This window comes from Monodelphis domestica, chromosome 8 (assembly GCF_027887165.1).
Source record: "Monodelphis domestica isolate mMonDom1 chromosome 8, mMonDom1.pri, whole genome shotgun sequence".
In the NCBI taxonomy this organism is placed as follows: domain Eukaryota; kingdom Metazoa; phylum Chordata; class Mammalia; order Didelphimorphia; family Didelphidae; genus Monodelphis; species Monodelphis domestica.
This window is the reverse complement of record NC_077234.1, coordinates 1,956,497-1,972,784: the sequence shown is the minus strand read 5'-3', so window position 1 is coordinate 1,972,784 and position 16,288 is coordinate 1,956,497. Positions and strand designations below refer to the sequence as shown.

Here is a 16,288-nt window from a genome sequence, read left to right as displayed (position 1 = left end):
TTCCTTCCGCTTTGAATGGAGCCGGGGAGCCCCTCCAGCTTGGGGGTTTCTCCCGCCAGGGTCGAGTCGGACAGTTGGAGTCCGCCGGAGGCAGCAGCCGCCAATGCTCCCCGCCCCCCCCCCCCAGCCTGGCTGACCCGCTTTAAGGGCTCCCTGTCTGAGCGCGTGCCTCAGTTTACTTTTCCAGCACCCACCGTGATGCCTTTGCACGTGCTCTCGGTGTGGCTGCCTCCACGGTCAGACAGTCTGTCTGTCCCTCGCCCCGCCCCCCCGGAGGAATGACCACTTGTGGGGAGGTTCAGCGGACCACACAAGCCAATCTGAACTGCAGCTTGGGTCCAAGCCAGCCCCAGCCCGGAAGGGACGATCTAGCTATGAACCCCAAGGCAAGCCGCGGCAAGCATCCGAGGAGGAGGCAGGGCTGTCCAGCGGGCCGCAGGCCAGGGACAAATCTCCAGGGATCCGGGAGGACTGCTTTTCCGCAGGGGCCTCCTTCCGGACCTTCTGGCCGGGGGCACTGACCGGGCGGGGGGGCGGGGGCGCCCTGAAGAAGCTCGGGCCGAAGCTGAGCGGGCAGCCCAGACCGCACGACAAGCAGAGCACTCGGCAGCCAGGCTGTTGTAAAGACAGCATTTAAAGGGACTTGGGAGGCTGGGAGAGTGCCTGGCCCACACTCAGGGGTCCGCGCTGGCCGAAGGAGGGCCAGGGCCCCGGGGAAGGCTCAGGGCAGCAGCTCTGGGAGGCGGGGCTCGGGAGCCCCGAGGCCAGCGAGGCTGCTCTCCTCCCGGGTGTGCTCCTCACATCATGGGGTAGGCGATGACAAAATAGTTAAACTCTGTATCGATCAGGTCTCTGTACTTTCGGTAAATGTCCCGCAACATTCTGTCCTCTTCATTTGTCTCATATCTGTTTGTATAAATTCTCACCTGGGCGACAGAGAAGCCCCGCCCCGCCCCCGCGGCCACGTCACTGCGGAGCCCCGCGGGAGGACAGACCCCGCCCCGCCCCGGACCCAGAGGCTGAGCGTGGTCCGCCCGGGAAGGGGCCCTGCGGAGAAACGGAGGCTGGGGGCGGGGCGTACCTTGAGGGTGCGAAGCATGCACTTGCCCTCTTCCTGACTCTGCAGGATTCTCTCCACAAACTTGACGTCCAGGAAGGCCCAGATTTTGAAGTAAAACAACTTCTCACAGGACAGGATGAGGTGAAGAAGCTCCTCATCCAAGGACTCGTGGTTGTTGTTGAATTCAAAGGTTAATTTCTGGGAAAGGAGCGGAGAGAAAAGGAGGCCCCGCTCTGTGGGACACGCGGGGGCGCCGAGGCTGCCGGGGCAGCACGGCCAGGAGCAGGAAGGAGCTAGAGAGCCGCGCAGGCCTCAGAGACCCCAGAGAAGAACTGAGCGTGGCGGGGACAGGAAGGAGCTAAGCCCGGACCGCCTTGGCCACGAAGCCAGCACAACTGGGTCATCTCGAGCAAGGCCGGCCGACTGCTCTTTCCCAAATCCCGGTGGCCACTGCCCGAGCCCGAGGACACCCTCCCTTCCTTCCTCCCTCCCTTCCTCCCTCCCTTCCTCCCTCCCTCCTTCCTTCCTTCCTTCCTTCCTTCCTTCCTTCCTTCCTTCCTTCCTTCCTTCCTTCCTTCCTTCCTTCCTTCCTTCCTTCCTTCCTTCCTTCCTTCCTTCCTCCCTCCCTCCCTCCCTCCCTCCCTCCCTCCCTCCCTCCCTCCCTCCTTCCTTCCTTCCTTCCTTCCTTCCTTCCTTCCTTCCTTCCTTCCTTCCTTCCTTCCTTCCTTCCTTCCTTCCTTCCTCCCTCCCTCCTCCCTGCCTCAAGGAGCCAGTCATATCTTTCTGAGATGGTCACCCCCTTGGCCGGGCCTCTCACCTTTTGGTTCTCGTCATGGCTGCTATTCCCTCTGCCGTCTCTCGGGCCATCGCCCTTAATGCACGGCCTATATATATATATATTCTCCTCCCGGACCTGTCTTGACTCCTCGGTAAACCAGGTCGCGTCTACACTCTCCTCCAGCCTCCAATCGCTGGCCCTCTTGCCCCATCTCCAGGGACTAACCCTAACCCCGCCCTGGATTATTGCCACCGCCCGCCTCCTCCCCTCCTCCTGGAGTGCCTGCTAGAGCCCAGGGAAGCTGTGAAACCTGTGGCGGAGCATCTAGTCCCAGGCGGGCCTGCACAGCACGGCCTGCTGATTCCCCGGGGCTGCCCTCCTCCTCCCCAGCCTCACTTGGGAGGCCCCGCTGGGCGCCTCCTCCCGTCACGTGACCTCAGCCGGCTCCCTCCAGCCTCACTCGGAGGGATGAAGTGCCTCCTCTCCCTCTCCATCCCACCCCGTCTCCCTCCCGGGCCCCGTCCTTAAAAGCCCAGAGCACCGAACTCCGAGAGAAAGCCGTCCTGCCGCTCTCTTCAGTCAGGCCACGCCCACCCCAAACTGGCCCCTCCCCCGCCCTCTGAGGCGGACTCACAGGCTCAGTGGGATCCTTGACTCCTCACTCGCCGTGGCTTCTGCGGGCGCCCCTCCCCTCTGACTGCCCCCGGCCGGGAGGGAGAGGCCGGCTGTCCTCCAGAGGCCTGGCACTGCCCACCTTCCCCAGCCCCAGTTTCTGCCTCCGGCTGCCCTGGTTTCCTGCCACCCGCCTTCTACGGGAAGCCTTGCGCAGACCTCCCTGGCTGTAGTGGTTTCCCTCTAGCCTGTGGGCCCGGGGACGTCCGTCCTTTCCCCCGCGCTTGGTCCGGCCCCTGGCTGCCAGCCGGTGTTTCATGGATAAAAAGGCCCCAGAGGAACGGAGTGGCCCTGCTTGCTAGCGTCCGTGGCTTTCCAGCTGGGAGGTCGGTTCCCCAAAGGCCAGTGGTGGCCCCTGGGTGAAAGGCCCGGTTCCAGGTGGAGGGGGGGACCTCGCCAGACTCCAACCGAGGCCAGCTCTCTTTCTGCCACACCACACCAGCCTCGGAGACCTCCGACGACAGCTTGGAGGGGGCTTGGATCCCTTTGGCTCCCAGAAGGGGAAACCGAGGCTCACACAGAGGGAGGGACAGACTGGCCCCGGTCACCTAGGTAGCTCCTGGAGGCCAGGTTTTCTGGCTGAGGCCAAGAGGCTAGCAGCACTGGGTATGAAGCTGGGGGGGGGGGGGAAGAGACAGAGAGAGACACACACACACAGAGACAGAGAGACCAAGAGACAGAGAGACACAGCGAGAGAGAGGACAGAGACAGAGAAACAGAGAGACACACAGAGAGGACAGAGACACAGAGAGAGACACACACACACAGACAGAGAGACCAAGAGACAGAGAGACACAGCGAGAGAGAGGACAGAGACAGAGAAACAGAGAGACACACAGAGAGGATAGAGACAGAGACAGAGAGACACACAGAGAGGATAGAGACAGAGACAGAGAGACACAGAGAGAGGACAGAGACAGAGAGAAACAGAGAGACACACACAGAGGACAGAGACAGAGACAGAGAGACACACAGAGAGAGGACAGAGACACAGAGAGAGACACACACACAGAGACAGAGAGACCAAGAGACAGAGAGACACAGAGCGAGAGAGAGGACAGAGACAGAGAGAAACAGAGACACACACAGAGGATAGAGACAGAGACAGAGAGACACACAGAGAGGACAGAGACAGAGAGACACAGACAGAGAGGACAGACAGAGACAGAGAGAAACAGAGACACAAACAGAGGATAGAGACAGAGACAGAGAGGACAGACAGAGACAGAGAGGACAGAGGCACGCGCCGAGAGAACCCCGCCCCTCCCTCGCTGGGTACCTGCAGCGTGTGGCGGTACGTGGGCAGCAGGTCGGTGAGGGTCGGCCGCATGGACCAGTCGGGGTCGCTGAAGTAGCAGCTGCGGAGGCTGACGCTGCGGACCGGGATCTCCTGCAGCAGGATGCGCGTGAGGCGCTCGTGCTTCATGACCCGCTCGAAGAAGAAGTTGACCTTGAGGTTGGCCGCGTGCTTGGCCAGCTTGGCCCACGACATGCCCCAGATGACCTGGCCGTGCGGGTCGTGGATGTGGCACTTGATGTTGATGGTCCAGAGCGAGCTGGCGTTGTTCTCGCCCAGCGTCTCGAGCAGCTCGTCCGAGATGCAGTTGTAGTTGAGCGTGAGCACCACCAGGCTCCGGAACATGGCCATGGTCTGGTTGAACTGCGGGCTGCTGTACACGGCCAGGTGGTGGCTGAAGTAGTCCTCCAGGTTGAGCTCGGACGCGAAGCTCTCGCTGCGCAGGTGGCTCAGCGAGCTGAGCACGTGGCAGCCCTGCTCCACGGCCAGCCGCGCGCCCTTCAGGTTCAAGTAGTCCAGGTGCTTACTCACCTTCTTCAGGAAGAAGCTCAGGCTCTTGACGAAGGACGTGCGGATGCTGCTGCGCCACACCAGCCGGTCCAGCTCCAGGTGCTGGATGGACAGCGACTTGAGGCGGCTGTTGCTCTTGCCCAGGCACGACAGCAGGCCGCGCATGGTCACCTGGAACTTCTTGGTCAGGACGGCGTTGTACGGGTTCAGGAACTTGATCTCCAGGTGTTCCAGGTAGCGGCCGAACTTCTTCACGTACCAGAGCGCCGACTCGAACTCGGACGCGTGCGAGCGGGACGGCCTCCCGCTGAAGGTGATGGTTCGGCACCGCCACAGGTCGGCGGAGTACATGGTCTGGTTCCACTTCCTGCAGACGAGCGCGGCCCGGGACCTGTCCCTGTCCCCCAGCCACCAGAACACCCGGCGCAGGCACACGTCGGGCAGGCTGGCCCAGCAGCTCTGCTCGGGGCACGGCTGCGGCAGGTCGCTCTCTTCATCCATCGGGAAATCGGGCGGGGTGTTCCAGGGAGCCGCTGGTGGAGGCAGGTCGCCAAGAGGGAATAAGGAGTCACTTGGGTCCTGGGGAGAGCGCGAGGGGAAAGCTCTTGGGCTGGCTGCCGCGCCGCGGGCCGCTCGCTGCCTACGCGTCCGTCCGTCCGTCCTAGCTTTCCCCGGCCCTGTGGCCGCCTCGGCTTTTCCCCTGCCTTCCGGCTCCCCCCCCCCCCCCTTACTCCCCGGCTGAGCCCGTGGCCGGCTGCCAACCTCCGGGGGCTCCTCAGTGTCCTTCCGCCTGCCGCCGCGATGCCCCGGTGGCTGTCGGTCTGCTCCCCCCCCCCACACACACCTTCTGTCGATCTCCCTGCCTGCCTGCCATCCACAGTCAGGCAACATCTAGTGAGCACCTACTACGTGCTGGGGATCCCAGAAAAAGGCGGGGGGCGGCTTGCTGTCGCCCTCAAGGAGCTCCCAGCCTGGCGAGGGACGGATCCGGGCAGACAGGCTGGAGGAAGCCGGGGCAGATGGCCAGCGGGCTGCCCGCGCAGTGGCTCTTCCCGGAGCCGCCAGAAGGCCTGGCGCACGGAGCGGGGCCCCTGTCTGGCCACCCGCCCCGCGCCTCTGTGGCTTCCTTCCTAAGCTGCTTGCTGGGCCCCCGCCGCCAGCCAGGAGGCTCCTTTCCCCGCGGAAAGACGCGGCGGAGACTTCTGGCTCCGGGCCGCCACCCTCCCTCTCCCCCCGGGAGCCTCCCGCACAGAGATAGAGGAACGCGGAGAAGGAAGGGCAAAGCTTCCTGGGGGGGGGGGGGGCGCCCAGCGTCACTCGCAGCTTGCTTTGCCGGCCCCTCCCCCAGGCTCTCCCCAATTTCTTTTCTTCCGGCCCGAGAACCGAAGTTCTGTCCCATCCGACGCCGGGCTGAGGAGGGCAGGGCGGGGCGGGGCGGGGCGGGGCCAGGGAGTGGGGATCGCGGCGGGGCTGCTCGACAGGACTGTGGCAGCCCCAGTGGCCGGAGCCCAGCTCTTCCCCCTCCCATCCGGGGGGCCACTGCCACCCACCCGCTGCGCTCTGGGTCCGGCTGCCGCCGCCGCCACCGCCGCCGCAGGCTGGAGCGCGCCCGCCCCCTCCCGTGTGAGGCCCTACTCCGTCCGGGGCCGGCGCCGCCGCCTGCGCTTGGTCAAGTGCGCCCTGGGCCCCACGGGCACGCAAGCAGCAGCTGGCGGGCGGGGAAGCCGCCCACGGCTAACCGGGGTGCAGGGGGCTCCTTTGTGACGCTGCCCGGCCTGCCCTCCACCGTTGGAGGTCCCTGATCTGTGCACGGGGGAGGGATGGCCCCGCCCAGGCCAGGAAGGATGGAAGGCAGCCCGGCTGCCGCCTGGACGCTGCCAGAGGAGTTTGGGGACAGACCTCGGCAGGACTCGGGCCCACCGCGTTCGGGAGTGCTTGAGCGCCGGAGTCAGGAGTTGGAGGGCCTGCGGAGGCCTTTGTTCAGAGGAGGCGGAGAGGCCGCCGAAGTCCCACCTGTTCTTGCCGTCGGGGAAACCGAGGCACGGAGGGGCCCTGCTTAATTGAGGTCGGTCAGCTCGCTGGGTCGGGAATTTTTGCCCCCGCCCTAGCCTAGTCCAGCCCTCGGGACCGGGACCCGGCCCGTGGGTGCAATGTGACACCCCTCCTCCTCCTCCTCCTAGGCCTGGATAGTGGCTGGGGGGGAGGGAGGGAGGAGGCGGCGGCACCTCGTGGTCAGGTTACTTAGAGGGAGGATGGGATTGAAAGGGATCGTCCACCCTTTCCCAAATGTCTATCTGGGTAGGAATATTAACTCCGTTCTCACGGAGGGAGGGAAGGAGACAAGGAAGAAAAGGAGGGAAGAAAGGTAGGAAGGGGGGGGGGGAGGAAGGCCAGCCAAACACTCGGCCCCATTTCCAGAGCCCCTTGGTGTGAGGAAGCTCCTGAGAGACCCCGGGGCAGAGGGACCACGGGGTGTGCGCAGTGGTTCTCCGGAAGCGCCTGGGCAAAATCCAGGCAATGTTCCTGGGGCTGGTTGGCCGCCCGGGTTGTGGCACGGAGAGAAGTCGGAGCGCTTTGCTTTCTGGGGGACCAGTACATTCATTTCCAGGGGAGGAGAGGCCACAAAAGGGGGGGAGATTCCTCCCGCTGCTCTCCGTCCACCCAGGCTCTTCTCGGCAGAGGCGAGTCTCGCAAATCTCTGGCCCAGCCACTGGCTGACAGGCAGGCCTGCAGAAGGGAGGGGGAAGGATCCTGGGAGCGCCCCCTCCTGGCCTTGGCGAGAAAGCGAGTTCCGGCCCTTCTCCTAAGGGAAGGGATTGTTAAGAGCCGGCCAAGCAGCCAGCAGGCAACAGTGACCATCTGGTGGCCCACTTCTGCCCCAGGAAAGCAGGGGTGTGAATGTGCGGCCTCTGTGGCCTGGATAGTGGGGGAGGGGAGGAGCTATTGAACCCTTCTTGGCTGCCTCAGTTTCCTGTTCTGCACATTGAGGGGCTGCACCTCTCCTGCCCCAAAGGGTCCTATGTCATTGCTCTAGTCCAACCTCCTCAGCATGGCCTAGGGCCCAGAGTGTCAACTCCATGCTGTGGCCTCAGTGGACTCCTCTGTCCTTCACCTTGCATCCCCCTCCCCCCCAAGGCTTCCCCTTCACTTCTTCCTGTGGAAATGCAACTTTCCCTTAAGCCCAGTTCCTGTGTGATCACCTCTTCCGGGAAGCCCGCCTGGACCCTCGGGTAGCCCTTGGCTTCTGTACTCTGTGATTACACGGGGAGGGAGTGACTGCTCTTTCCTTGGCTCCTTCCAAAAGGCCTACCTGGTCCTGTGGCTGCAAAAGTAGGTCCCTAACAAGGCCGGGCGAGAGAGGATGGGGGCTCGGCTGGGGGCAGATGCCTCGTTTGGGGCCCACCTCGTGCTGCCTCTGCAGAGGCCGGGGAAGCAGGATGCTGCAGTGGGAGCAGGCCTCCAGAACATCACAGTCGGCATCCTCCTCCTCCTACAGCTGCTCAGCCCCGGAGCCCCGGGAGCCTGAGGGTGGCGAGGCCGCTGGGAGCCAGCGCGGGCCTTTCTTCTGCTTTGGCCGGACAACCCTCTCCGCTGCGGATGCCGGACGAGGCCAAGCAGCCCTCTTCACTGAGCAGCCACCAAAGGACCTCACCAGCTCTGCGAGCCAGCGACATTTCTCCTGCACCAAGAAGCGGCAGCTGCTCACGGCCACGGCCACAGCCACGGCCACAGCCACAGCCACAGCCACGGCCACAGCCACAGCCACGCCCCCCCCCCCTCCCACCAAAGGGTGGCTGGGAACTCCGGAGAGGGAGGACTGGGTCGCCTGGCCCAGGCTAGAGGGGGCACCAGCTGCTGCTCCTTGCTTTTCCCAGGGGCCCTTCTCTAAGGAACACCACTGGCACCACCTGGGAGACCCAGAGCAGGAGAGCGCATCCCTGGGGACCTCAGCTGTCAGCTCTGGATCTTCCTGGGCACTGGGTGGCCAGGAACTGTCTCTTGCGTCTTTGGGCATCCCCAGGGCTTAGCACAGTGCCTGGCATACAGGGGCTGCTGACTCAGAGCTCTGACTAAGTGCAGTCTGAGAAGTCTCGCCAGCCTTGGACCCAGGAGTCCTGCCTCCCCATGGGCCGCCCCAGTCTGGGAAGAGGGTAAGAAAGGCAGAGGCCTCCTCCCCTCCCCTTGGTCTGCTCCCCCCCCGCCACACCCCCAGACCAGAAACTAAGCTGGAACCCTAGGCTGTGGCTGTGGTTCCCCCCAGGTTTCCCGGGCATGTCTGGAGCCCCAGCCCCGGAGCAGCTGGTGTTCCAGTGCCACGTTAGAAACACTATTCCACAGATGCTGTTATGCTCCCCATTTTACAGAGGAGGAAACTGAGTCACTTCCCCAGCCATGGACGCCAGTAAGGATCAGGGCAGGAGCTGGACTCAGGTTATCTTGGCACGCTTCGAGTGTCTTCACACTAGTTCCAAGCATCGGAGAGCATCCCCAGCGCCTCCCGAGTGCCCCTGCCTGCCTCCAGCCCTGCCCCGGCGGCCCCTCACCTGATGCTGCGAAAGACTTTCTTCTGGAACGTCTCGACCGCACTCCCAGCAGCCGACTTCCTTTCTGGGAGCTTTGGAAGACGCAAACGTGGCGACTCCCTGAAGACCAGCCGCTAGCCGCGAGCAGAGCCCGTCCCTGCCTCACGGACATCTTCCCGGAGCCGCTGGGGGGCCCTTCTCGGGGGGGCCTCTCGAGGCCGCCCTAACTGCGCTGGTCCGATGGAGCAAAGAGAAACGGGGCGCCACGTCTCGGACTTGCTACCAGACGCTCGGAGGACCCCAGCGAGCTGTCTGGGAGCCTGGAAAAGCCACGGCGGGATGCTGGGGCCCTCCTAGAGCAGCTCCGGGAAGGGAGAGCACGGGCACACCCTGCCGGGACCCCGGAGACCCTCTGAGGTCACACAGGGCCCCACTTCACGAGTGGGCTCCCCCCCACCAGGGACAGGGGCAGAAGGTGGGACCGAGGAGCCTCGCCCTGGCTGGGTCCTCTCACCTCCCCGGCCTCGTCCATGCCACGCTCTTCAGGGCCGCCACAGCTGCTCTCGTGCTCCTCCAGGTGCCTGAGGGGGGCACCGCGTCTGGGGGGAGGAGGCGCGCCCGGCTGCCTCTCCTCCGAGCGGGTTGGCGGAGCCTCCTGGGCAGGGACTCCGAGGCTGTGGCCGCCCTCCCCTCGCCTTGTCCTCACCCGAGGAGCCTCGAGGAGACCCAGGGCACAGCGGGCCTGCGGGGAGAGACGTGGGGTGGGGCTGCCCCCGACGGACCCGAGCTGGCTCTGCCGCCCACAGTGCCGCCGCCTCCGGGCGTCCTCTCCCACCTGCTTGTGCCCGTTGGCCGGCGCTCGTCCAGCCGCTCCTTCAGGACGACCTCTCTGCACTCGGCACAGACGGTGCGCAGCCTCACGCAGGGGGCAGAAGGCACGGTCCGGGCACTCGGGGGTTCCGAAGAGAGAAACGCAGGCGGGCGAGGCCTGGGCGAGCCGCCCCCCTCCGTGACCTCTGCTGCTCTCCTGGGATCCGGCCAGACACCGGCTCCCCCCTCAGGCCCCCCGAACGTTCACTGTGCTCGGCCTAAGCCCGGATCACCGGAACCCCACTGCACACCTGCTGGGCCTTGTAAAGGTCCCCACCAGCGGCCCCCAGCAGTAGCCTAAGTGCGTGCAGGAAAGAGGCACCACGGCTGAGGCCACCCGACCCACGGGCCCCCATGGGTCAATACCGAGGTGCCACTGGTCACCTGCAGGGGACGCTGCATGCTAAGGAGCAAACTAAGGCGCCAGGGGTGAAACTTGAACTGGAGCCTGGAACAAGGAAAAGCCCAAAGGCAGCGAGAGGACGTCGAGCAGCACGACCCCCCAAAAGACACGGGGAAGCCATTTTCCAGCCCAAAACAACTTAGAAGGCTGGCACAAGGGATCCAGTACACCAGGGCGGAGCTTGAAACTGAAGCAGCCCCCAAGATTTCTTGAACTCTCACCTGCAGATGGTTGGGGGGGGGGTCCAGACAACTGCTCAGAAAGGGAATACAGGGTGGAGCACCTGGGTGGCTCAGTGGATGGAGAGTCAGGCCTAGAGATAGGAGGTCCTGGGTTCCAATCTGGCCTCAGACACTTCCCAGCTGTGTGACCCTGGGCAAGTCACTTGACCCCCATTGCCTAGCCCTTACTGCTCTTTTGCCTGGAGCCAATACACAGTGCTGGTTCTAAGATAGAAAGGAAGGGCTTTGTTTGTTTGTTTTTTAAGCGAGAATTCAGGGGTCCCTTTGCTGGCTCTGGGTGCAAGACTCTTGTCTCATTGCATATACACAGAACCAGGTCTCAGTCCTTGGATGCAGTCACAAACTGAGGAGGAACAGCAGCATACACCAGCACTTGCAGCCACCAGGGAGCAGGGGATCCTGGTCCTAGTTCCAAGGGGTGAAAGAGTGCTTGGGGTTACTCACAGACAAGAGCCCAAGCTGGGACAGCATTAAACACACCTTCCCTTGTATCATACCACCTTGGAAGAACAGAAAGCAGAGAGAACCTGAAGCTTGGAACAGTGCTCCCTTCACCCATCCTCAGAGCCCAACTTCAGCAGTTTTTTAAACTAAAAGAAAAGAAAAACCAGGAAAATGAGCACACAAAAGAAGAAAGTGATTTTTGTGACAGAGGCTCAGACTCATAAGAAGATAACAAAGTTAATACTGCTGCATCCAGAATTTCCAAGAAAAATATGAATTGCTCCCAGGCCTGAAAAGAATCAGTGGAGTCACTTATAAAGGATTTTAAAAGTCAAATAAGAGATAGAAGAAGAATTGGGAAAAGAAATGAGAGTAAAATAGGAAAACGAGTGGAAAAGAGTCAACAGTTTGGTAAAGGAGGCACAAACAAATAATGATATGAATACCTTAAAAAGAGAATAAGCCAACTGATAAATAAGCCACACAAATCCAAAGAAGAGAAAATTTTCTTTAAAAAGCAAAATTAATTCGTTTCCAAATGGGCAAAAAAGATATGCAAAACATTCACTGCAGAGAAAAACTTCTTAAAAGAAAGAATTGGCCCTTTGTCAAAAGAGGTACAAAAATTCACTGAGGAAGAGAACTCTTTGCAAAGTAGAATTGGTCAACTGGAAAAGGAGGTGAAAATGATGACTCAAGAAAGTTACCCCATCTTGGAAAAAGAAATCCAACAGGCCATCAAAGAGCTCGCTAAGAAAAACTCCCCAGGGCCAGATGGATTCACAAGTGAATTCTATCAAACATCCAAAGAACAACTAATCCCAATACTATACAAACTATTTGACATAATAAGCAAAGAGGGAGTTCTACCAAATTCCTTTTATGACACAAACATGGTACTGATTCTAAAACCAGGCAGGCCAAAAACAGAGAAAGAAAACTACAGACCAATCTCCCTAATGAATATAGATGCAAAAATCTTAAATAGGATACTAGCAGAAAGACTCCAGCAAGTGATCAGAAGAGTCATTCACCATGATCAAGTAGGATTTATACCAGGGATGCAGGGCTGGTTCAATATTAGGAAAACCATCCACATAAAATTTACCATACTAATAAGCAAACCAACAAAAATCACATGATTATCTCAATAGATGCAGAAAAAGCCTTTGACAAAATACAACACTCATTCCTACTGAAAACACCAGAAAGCATAAGAGTAGAAGGGCCTTTCCTCAGCAGCAAGCATCATCTGCAGTGGGGATAAGCTAGAAGCCTTCCCACTAAGATGGGATGAAGCAGGGATGCTATTATTTAACATTAGACTAGAAATGCTAATGGCAGCAATTAGAGAAGAAAAAGAACTTCAAGGGATTAAAGTAGGCAATGAGGAGACCAAGCTATCACTCTTTGTGGATGAGGATGACATGAAGGTCTACTTAGAGAATTCGAGAGAATCAACCAAAAAGCTAGTGGAAATAATCAACAACTTTAGCAAAGTTGCAGGATACAAAATGAGTCATAAGTCATCAGCATTTCTTTATATCTCCAACACATCTCAGTAGCAAGAATTAGAGAAATTCCATTTAAAATCACTCTAGATAATATAAAGTATTTGGGAATTGATCTGCCAAGACAAACACAGGAATTATATGAACACAAACACTTTTCATACAAATAAAACTAGATCCAAACAATTGGAAAAACATTCATTGCTCATGGATAGGATGAGCTAATTTAATAAAAATGCCAATCCTACCTAAATCAATTTCCTTATTCAGTGCCATACCTATCAAACTATCAAGAAACTTTTTTATAGAATGAGAAAAAATTATAACAAAATTCATTTGGAAGAACAAAAGGTCAAGGATATCCAAGGAAATAATGAAAAAGAAAATGCAAAGGAAGGAGGAGTTGCAGACCCAGATCTCAGGCTATACAGAGACAGAAAGGAGGATCAGTGGAATAGACTGGGGGCAAGTGACCTCAGCAAGACAATCTATGATAAGCCCAAAGAGCCTAGCTTTTGGGACCAAAATCCACTATTTGACAAAAACTGCTGGGAAAATTGGAAAACAGTGTGGGAGAGATTAGGTTTGGATTAACACCTCACACCCTGTACACCAAGATATATTCAAAATGGGTATATGACAACATAAAGAGTGATATAAGTAAATTAGGTGAACATGGAATAGTATACCTGTCAGATCTATGGAAAGGAAAGAATTTAAGATGAAACAAAAGACAGAGAACATTACAAGATGTAAAATGAGTAATTTTGATTTTATTAAATTAAAAAGGATTGATCCAACCATTCTGGAGGGCAATTTGGAACTATGCCCAAAGGGTGATAAAAGACTGTCGGCCCTTTGATCCAGCCATAGCACTGCTGGGTTTGTGCCCCAAAGAGATAATAAGGGAAAAGACTTGAACAAGAACATTCATAGCTGCGCTCTTTGTGGTGGCCAAAAACTGGAAAATGAGGGGATGCCCTTCAATTGGGGAATGGCTGAACACACTGTGGTATATGTTGGTGATGGAATACTATTGTGCTAAGAGGAATAATAAAGTGGAGGAGTTCCATGGAGACTGGAACAACCTCCAGGAAGTGATGCAGAGCTAGAGGAGCAGAACCAGGAGAACATTGCACACAGAGACTAATACACTGTGGTATAATCGAACGTAATGAACGTCTCCATTAGTGTCAATGCAGTGATCCTGAACAATCTGCAGGGATCTAAAAAATACTACCCACAAGCAGAGGACAAACTGTGGAAGTAAAAACACCGAAGAAAAGCAACTGCTTGACTACAGGGGTGGAGGTGATAGGACTGAGGAGAGACTCTAAATGAACACTATAATGCAAATACCAACAACATGGAAATGGGTTCAAATCAAGGACACATGTGATACCCAGTGCAATCATGCTCCAGCTATGGGAGAGGTGGGGGAGGGGTGGGGAGGAAAAGAAAATGATTTTTGTTTCCAATGAATATTGTTTGGAAATGACCAAATAAAATAATGTTTAAAAAAAATTAAAAAGGTTTTGTACAAACAAAACCAATGCAACCAAAATGAGAAGGGAAGCAAAATGGGGGAAATTTTTGTAACAAAATTCTCTGACAAAGGTCTAATTTCTTAAATATACAAAGAACTAAGTCAAATGTATAAGAAATGAAATCATTCCACAATTGACAAGTGGTGGTCAAGGGATATGAATAGGCAGTTTCCAGATGAAGATATCAAAACTATCAATCATATGAAAAAATGTTCTGAATCCCTCCTGATTAGAGGAATGCAGATCAAAACAACTTTAGCAGAGTGGCCAATGTGACAGTAAAAGAAAATAGTAAATGTTGGAAGGGATGTGGCAAAGTTGGGACATTCATGCACTGCTGATGGAGTTGTGAACTGATCCAAGCATTCTGGAGGGCAATTTGGAACTATGCCCAAAGGGCGATAAAAGACTGTCTGCCCTTTGACCCAGCCATAGCACTGCTGGGTTTGTACCTGTGATATGGAAATCACTTTAAAAGACTGATATATATTAATTTAAGGTCGCCAAGGAATTCAGCTATGTAATTCCTAAATGAAAACTCAAGTCAGTTGTCAACCTTTTTTATGGTGTTTTAATTATAAACAGGAGGAAGAAAAGTATTAGAGGGAGAGAGAGAGAGACAGAGACAGAGAGAGAGACAGAGAAACAGAGAGAAACAGAGAGGGAGAGAGACAGAGGAGAGACAGAGAGAGAGAGAGAGAGGAAAAAGGGAGAGAAGGAGAATAGGGCTTAAATACTCACTCTGCTTAAGCTGAGCCAAAGGCCCAAGGCCCTGGACAGCCCAGGCAAAGAAAAGAGCTCAGACCAAAATGGAGAAACAGTCTCAGGGCTCCTCCACACCAAGCACCAGGCTCCAACAACCACCTTCTCCCTCCACACAGGAAGTTCCCAGCACTCCTGAGCTGTCCTCTACCTTACTTCCTGTGTCTCTCCTGTGCCAATGGTGACTCTAGCTTAACCCAGGACCGCCCAGAGGTCTGTCCCCTTTGCACATGTCTGTTGAAGGCTATATTCTCAAATACTTAAATCTTGAGCTTTGTTGCAGCCCTTCCTAAATCCTGTTACCCTGAGTAGGGTGGAGATTGTAGTTTCCAAGACCTGATTCTGTCATTCCAAGTATCTCTATTATTATTGATCAGGAAATAGCCGAATCCCATCCTCTAAAGAATGGTTTGAACAGGGTTGAGTAGTTTTGAAATTCACATGACCCCAAAGAGATAATAAGGGAAAAGCCTTGTACAAGAATATTCATAGCTGGGCTCTTTGTGGTGGCAAATATTGGAAAATGAGGGGATGCCCTTCCATTGAGGAATGGCTGAACACATTATGCTATCTGTTGGTGATGGAATACTATTGTATGGAAAGGAACAATAAACTGGAGGGATTCCATGTGAACTGGGATGACCTCCAGGAACTGATGCAGAGTGAAAGGAGCAGAACCAGGAAAACATTGTACACAGAGGCAGATACATTGTAGCACAATCCAATGTAATGTACTTAGCTATCAGCAGCAATGCAATGACCCAGGACAATCCAGAGGACTTATGAGAAAGATACTATCCATATCCAAAGGAAGAACTGTGGGAGCAGAAATGCAGAAGAAAACATTTATCATTTGTTTATATGGGAACGTGATTTAGGGTTTTGATTTTAAAGGATTACTCTTTACAAAATGAATAGTATGGAAATGGGTTTGAGTGATAATATATACATGTATAACTGAGTGGAATTGCTTGTCAGCTCTAGGAGAGGTGAGGGAAGAAGAGAAGGAGAAAACATGAATCATGTCACCATGAAAAAAAATAAATCCAGCATTTATAGAATCAAAAAAGGTTATGACTTAAAAATTAGAATTGGGCAAGTAACAATTAAAATCCAAAGAAATAAAGAAAAGAAAAGAAAATATGAACTATTTCAGGGGGGAAATGACTGACCTAGAAAATAAATCCAGGAGAGATAATTTAAGGATTAGTTGACTACCTGAAAGCCATGACAAAAGAAAAAAAAAAGCTTAGCCATCATCTTTCAAGAAATCCTCAAGGAAAACTGCCCTGATGTTCTAGAATCAAAGGTGTATAATGAGAATTTTCTCCCCAGAAACTCTCTCCCAGCATCCCACTTTCGTGCTCACATTGTGTCTTCCCATTTTGGAGATAAAAGTTTGTGTGGGACTCTTCCCCTCACTCTTCCCGGAAAGCTGACTTTGCTCAGCCTTTTACTTTTCTCCTTTCATTTCTTTTCTTTCAAGTGATTATGAAGAAATCTTATAAAATAAAATCCTTGGAGTTGTCGAATGTTCATTTGAATCTCACATAGGACAAAGTAGAGGTTGAAAGAATTCCCCCATCACCTCCTGAAAGAGATCCCAGGAGGACATCTCCAAGGAATATTATAGCCAAATCCCCCAATTCTCTGGTCAAAGAGAAAATGT

General features: G+C 55.5%; 1 protein-coding gene across 2 annotated transcripts; it reads right to left on the bottom strand.

Moving 5' to 3' along the window:
- Positions 1–616: 616 nt before the first annotated feature.
- FBXO39 (F-box protein 39) lies at positions 617–6,027 on the bottom strand. Of its 2 annotated transcripts, none has more exons than XM_056806936.1 (4): positions 5,868–6,027; positions 3,790–4,896; positions 1,082–1,258; positions 617–926 (listed from the first exon to the last, which is right to left on the bottom strand). In XM_056806936.1, exons 2-4 carry the CDS (start codon positions 4,816–4,818, stop codon positions 798–800), a joined length of 1,335 nt encoding a protein of 444 aa, XP_056662914.1. In that variant the 5' UTR covers positions 4,819–4,896; positions 5,868–6,027; the 3' UTR covers positions 617–797. The 2 variants fall into 2 exon arrangements, with proteins under 2 accessions (XP_056662914.1, XP_056662915.1); XM_056806937.1 differs by having other exon boundaries at positions 3,790–4,850.
- Positions 6,028–16,288: the final 10,261 nt, after the last annotated feature.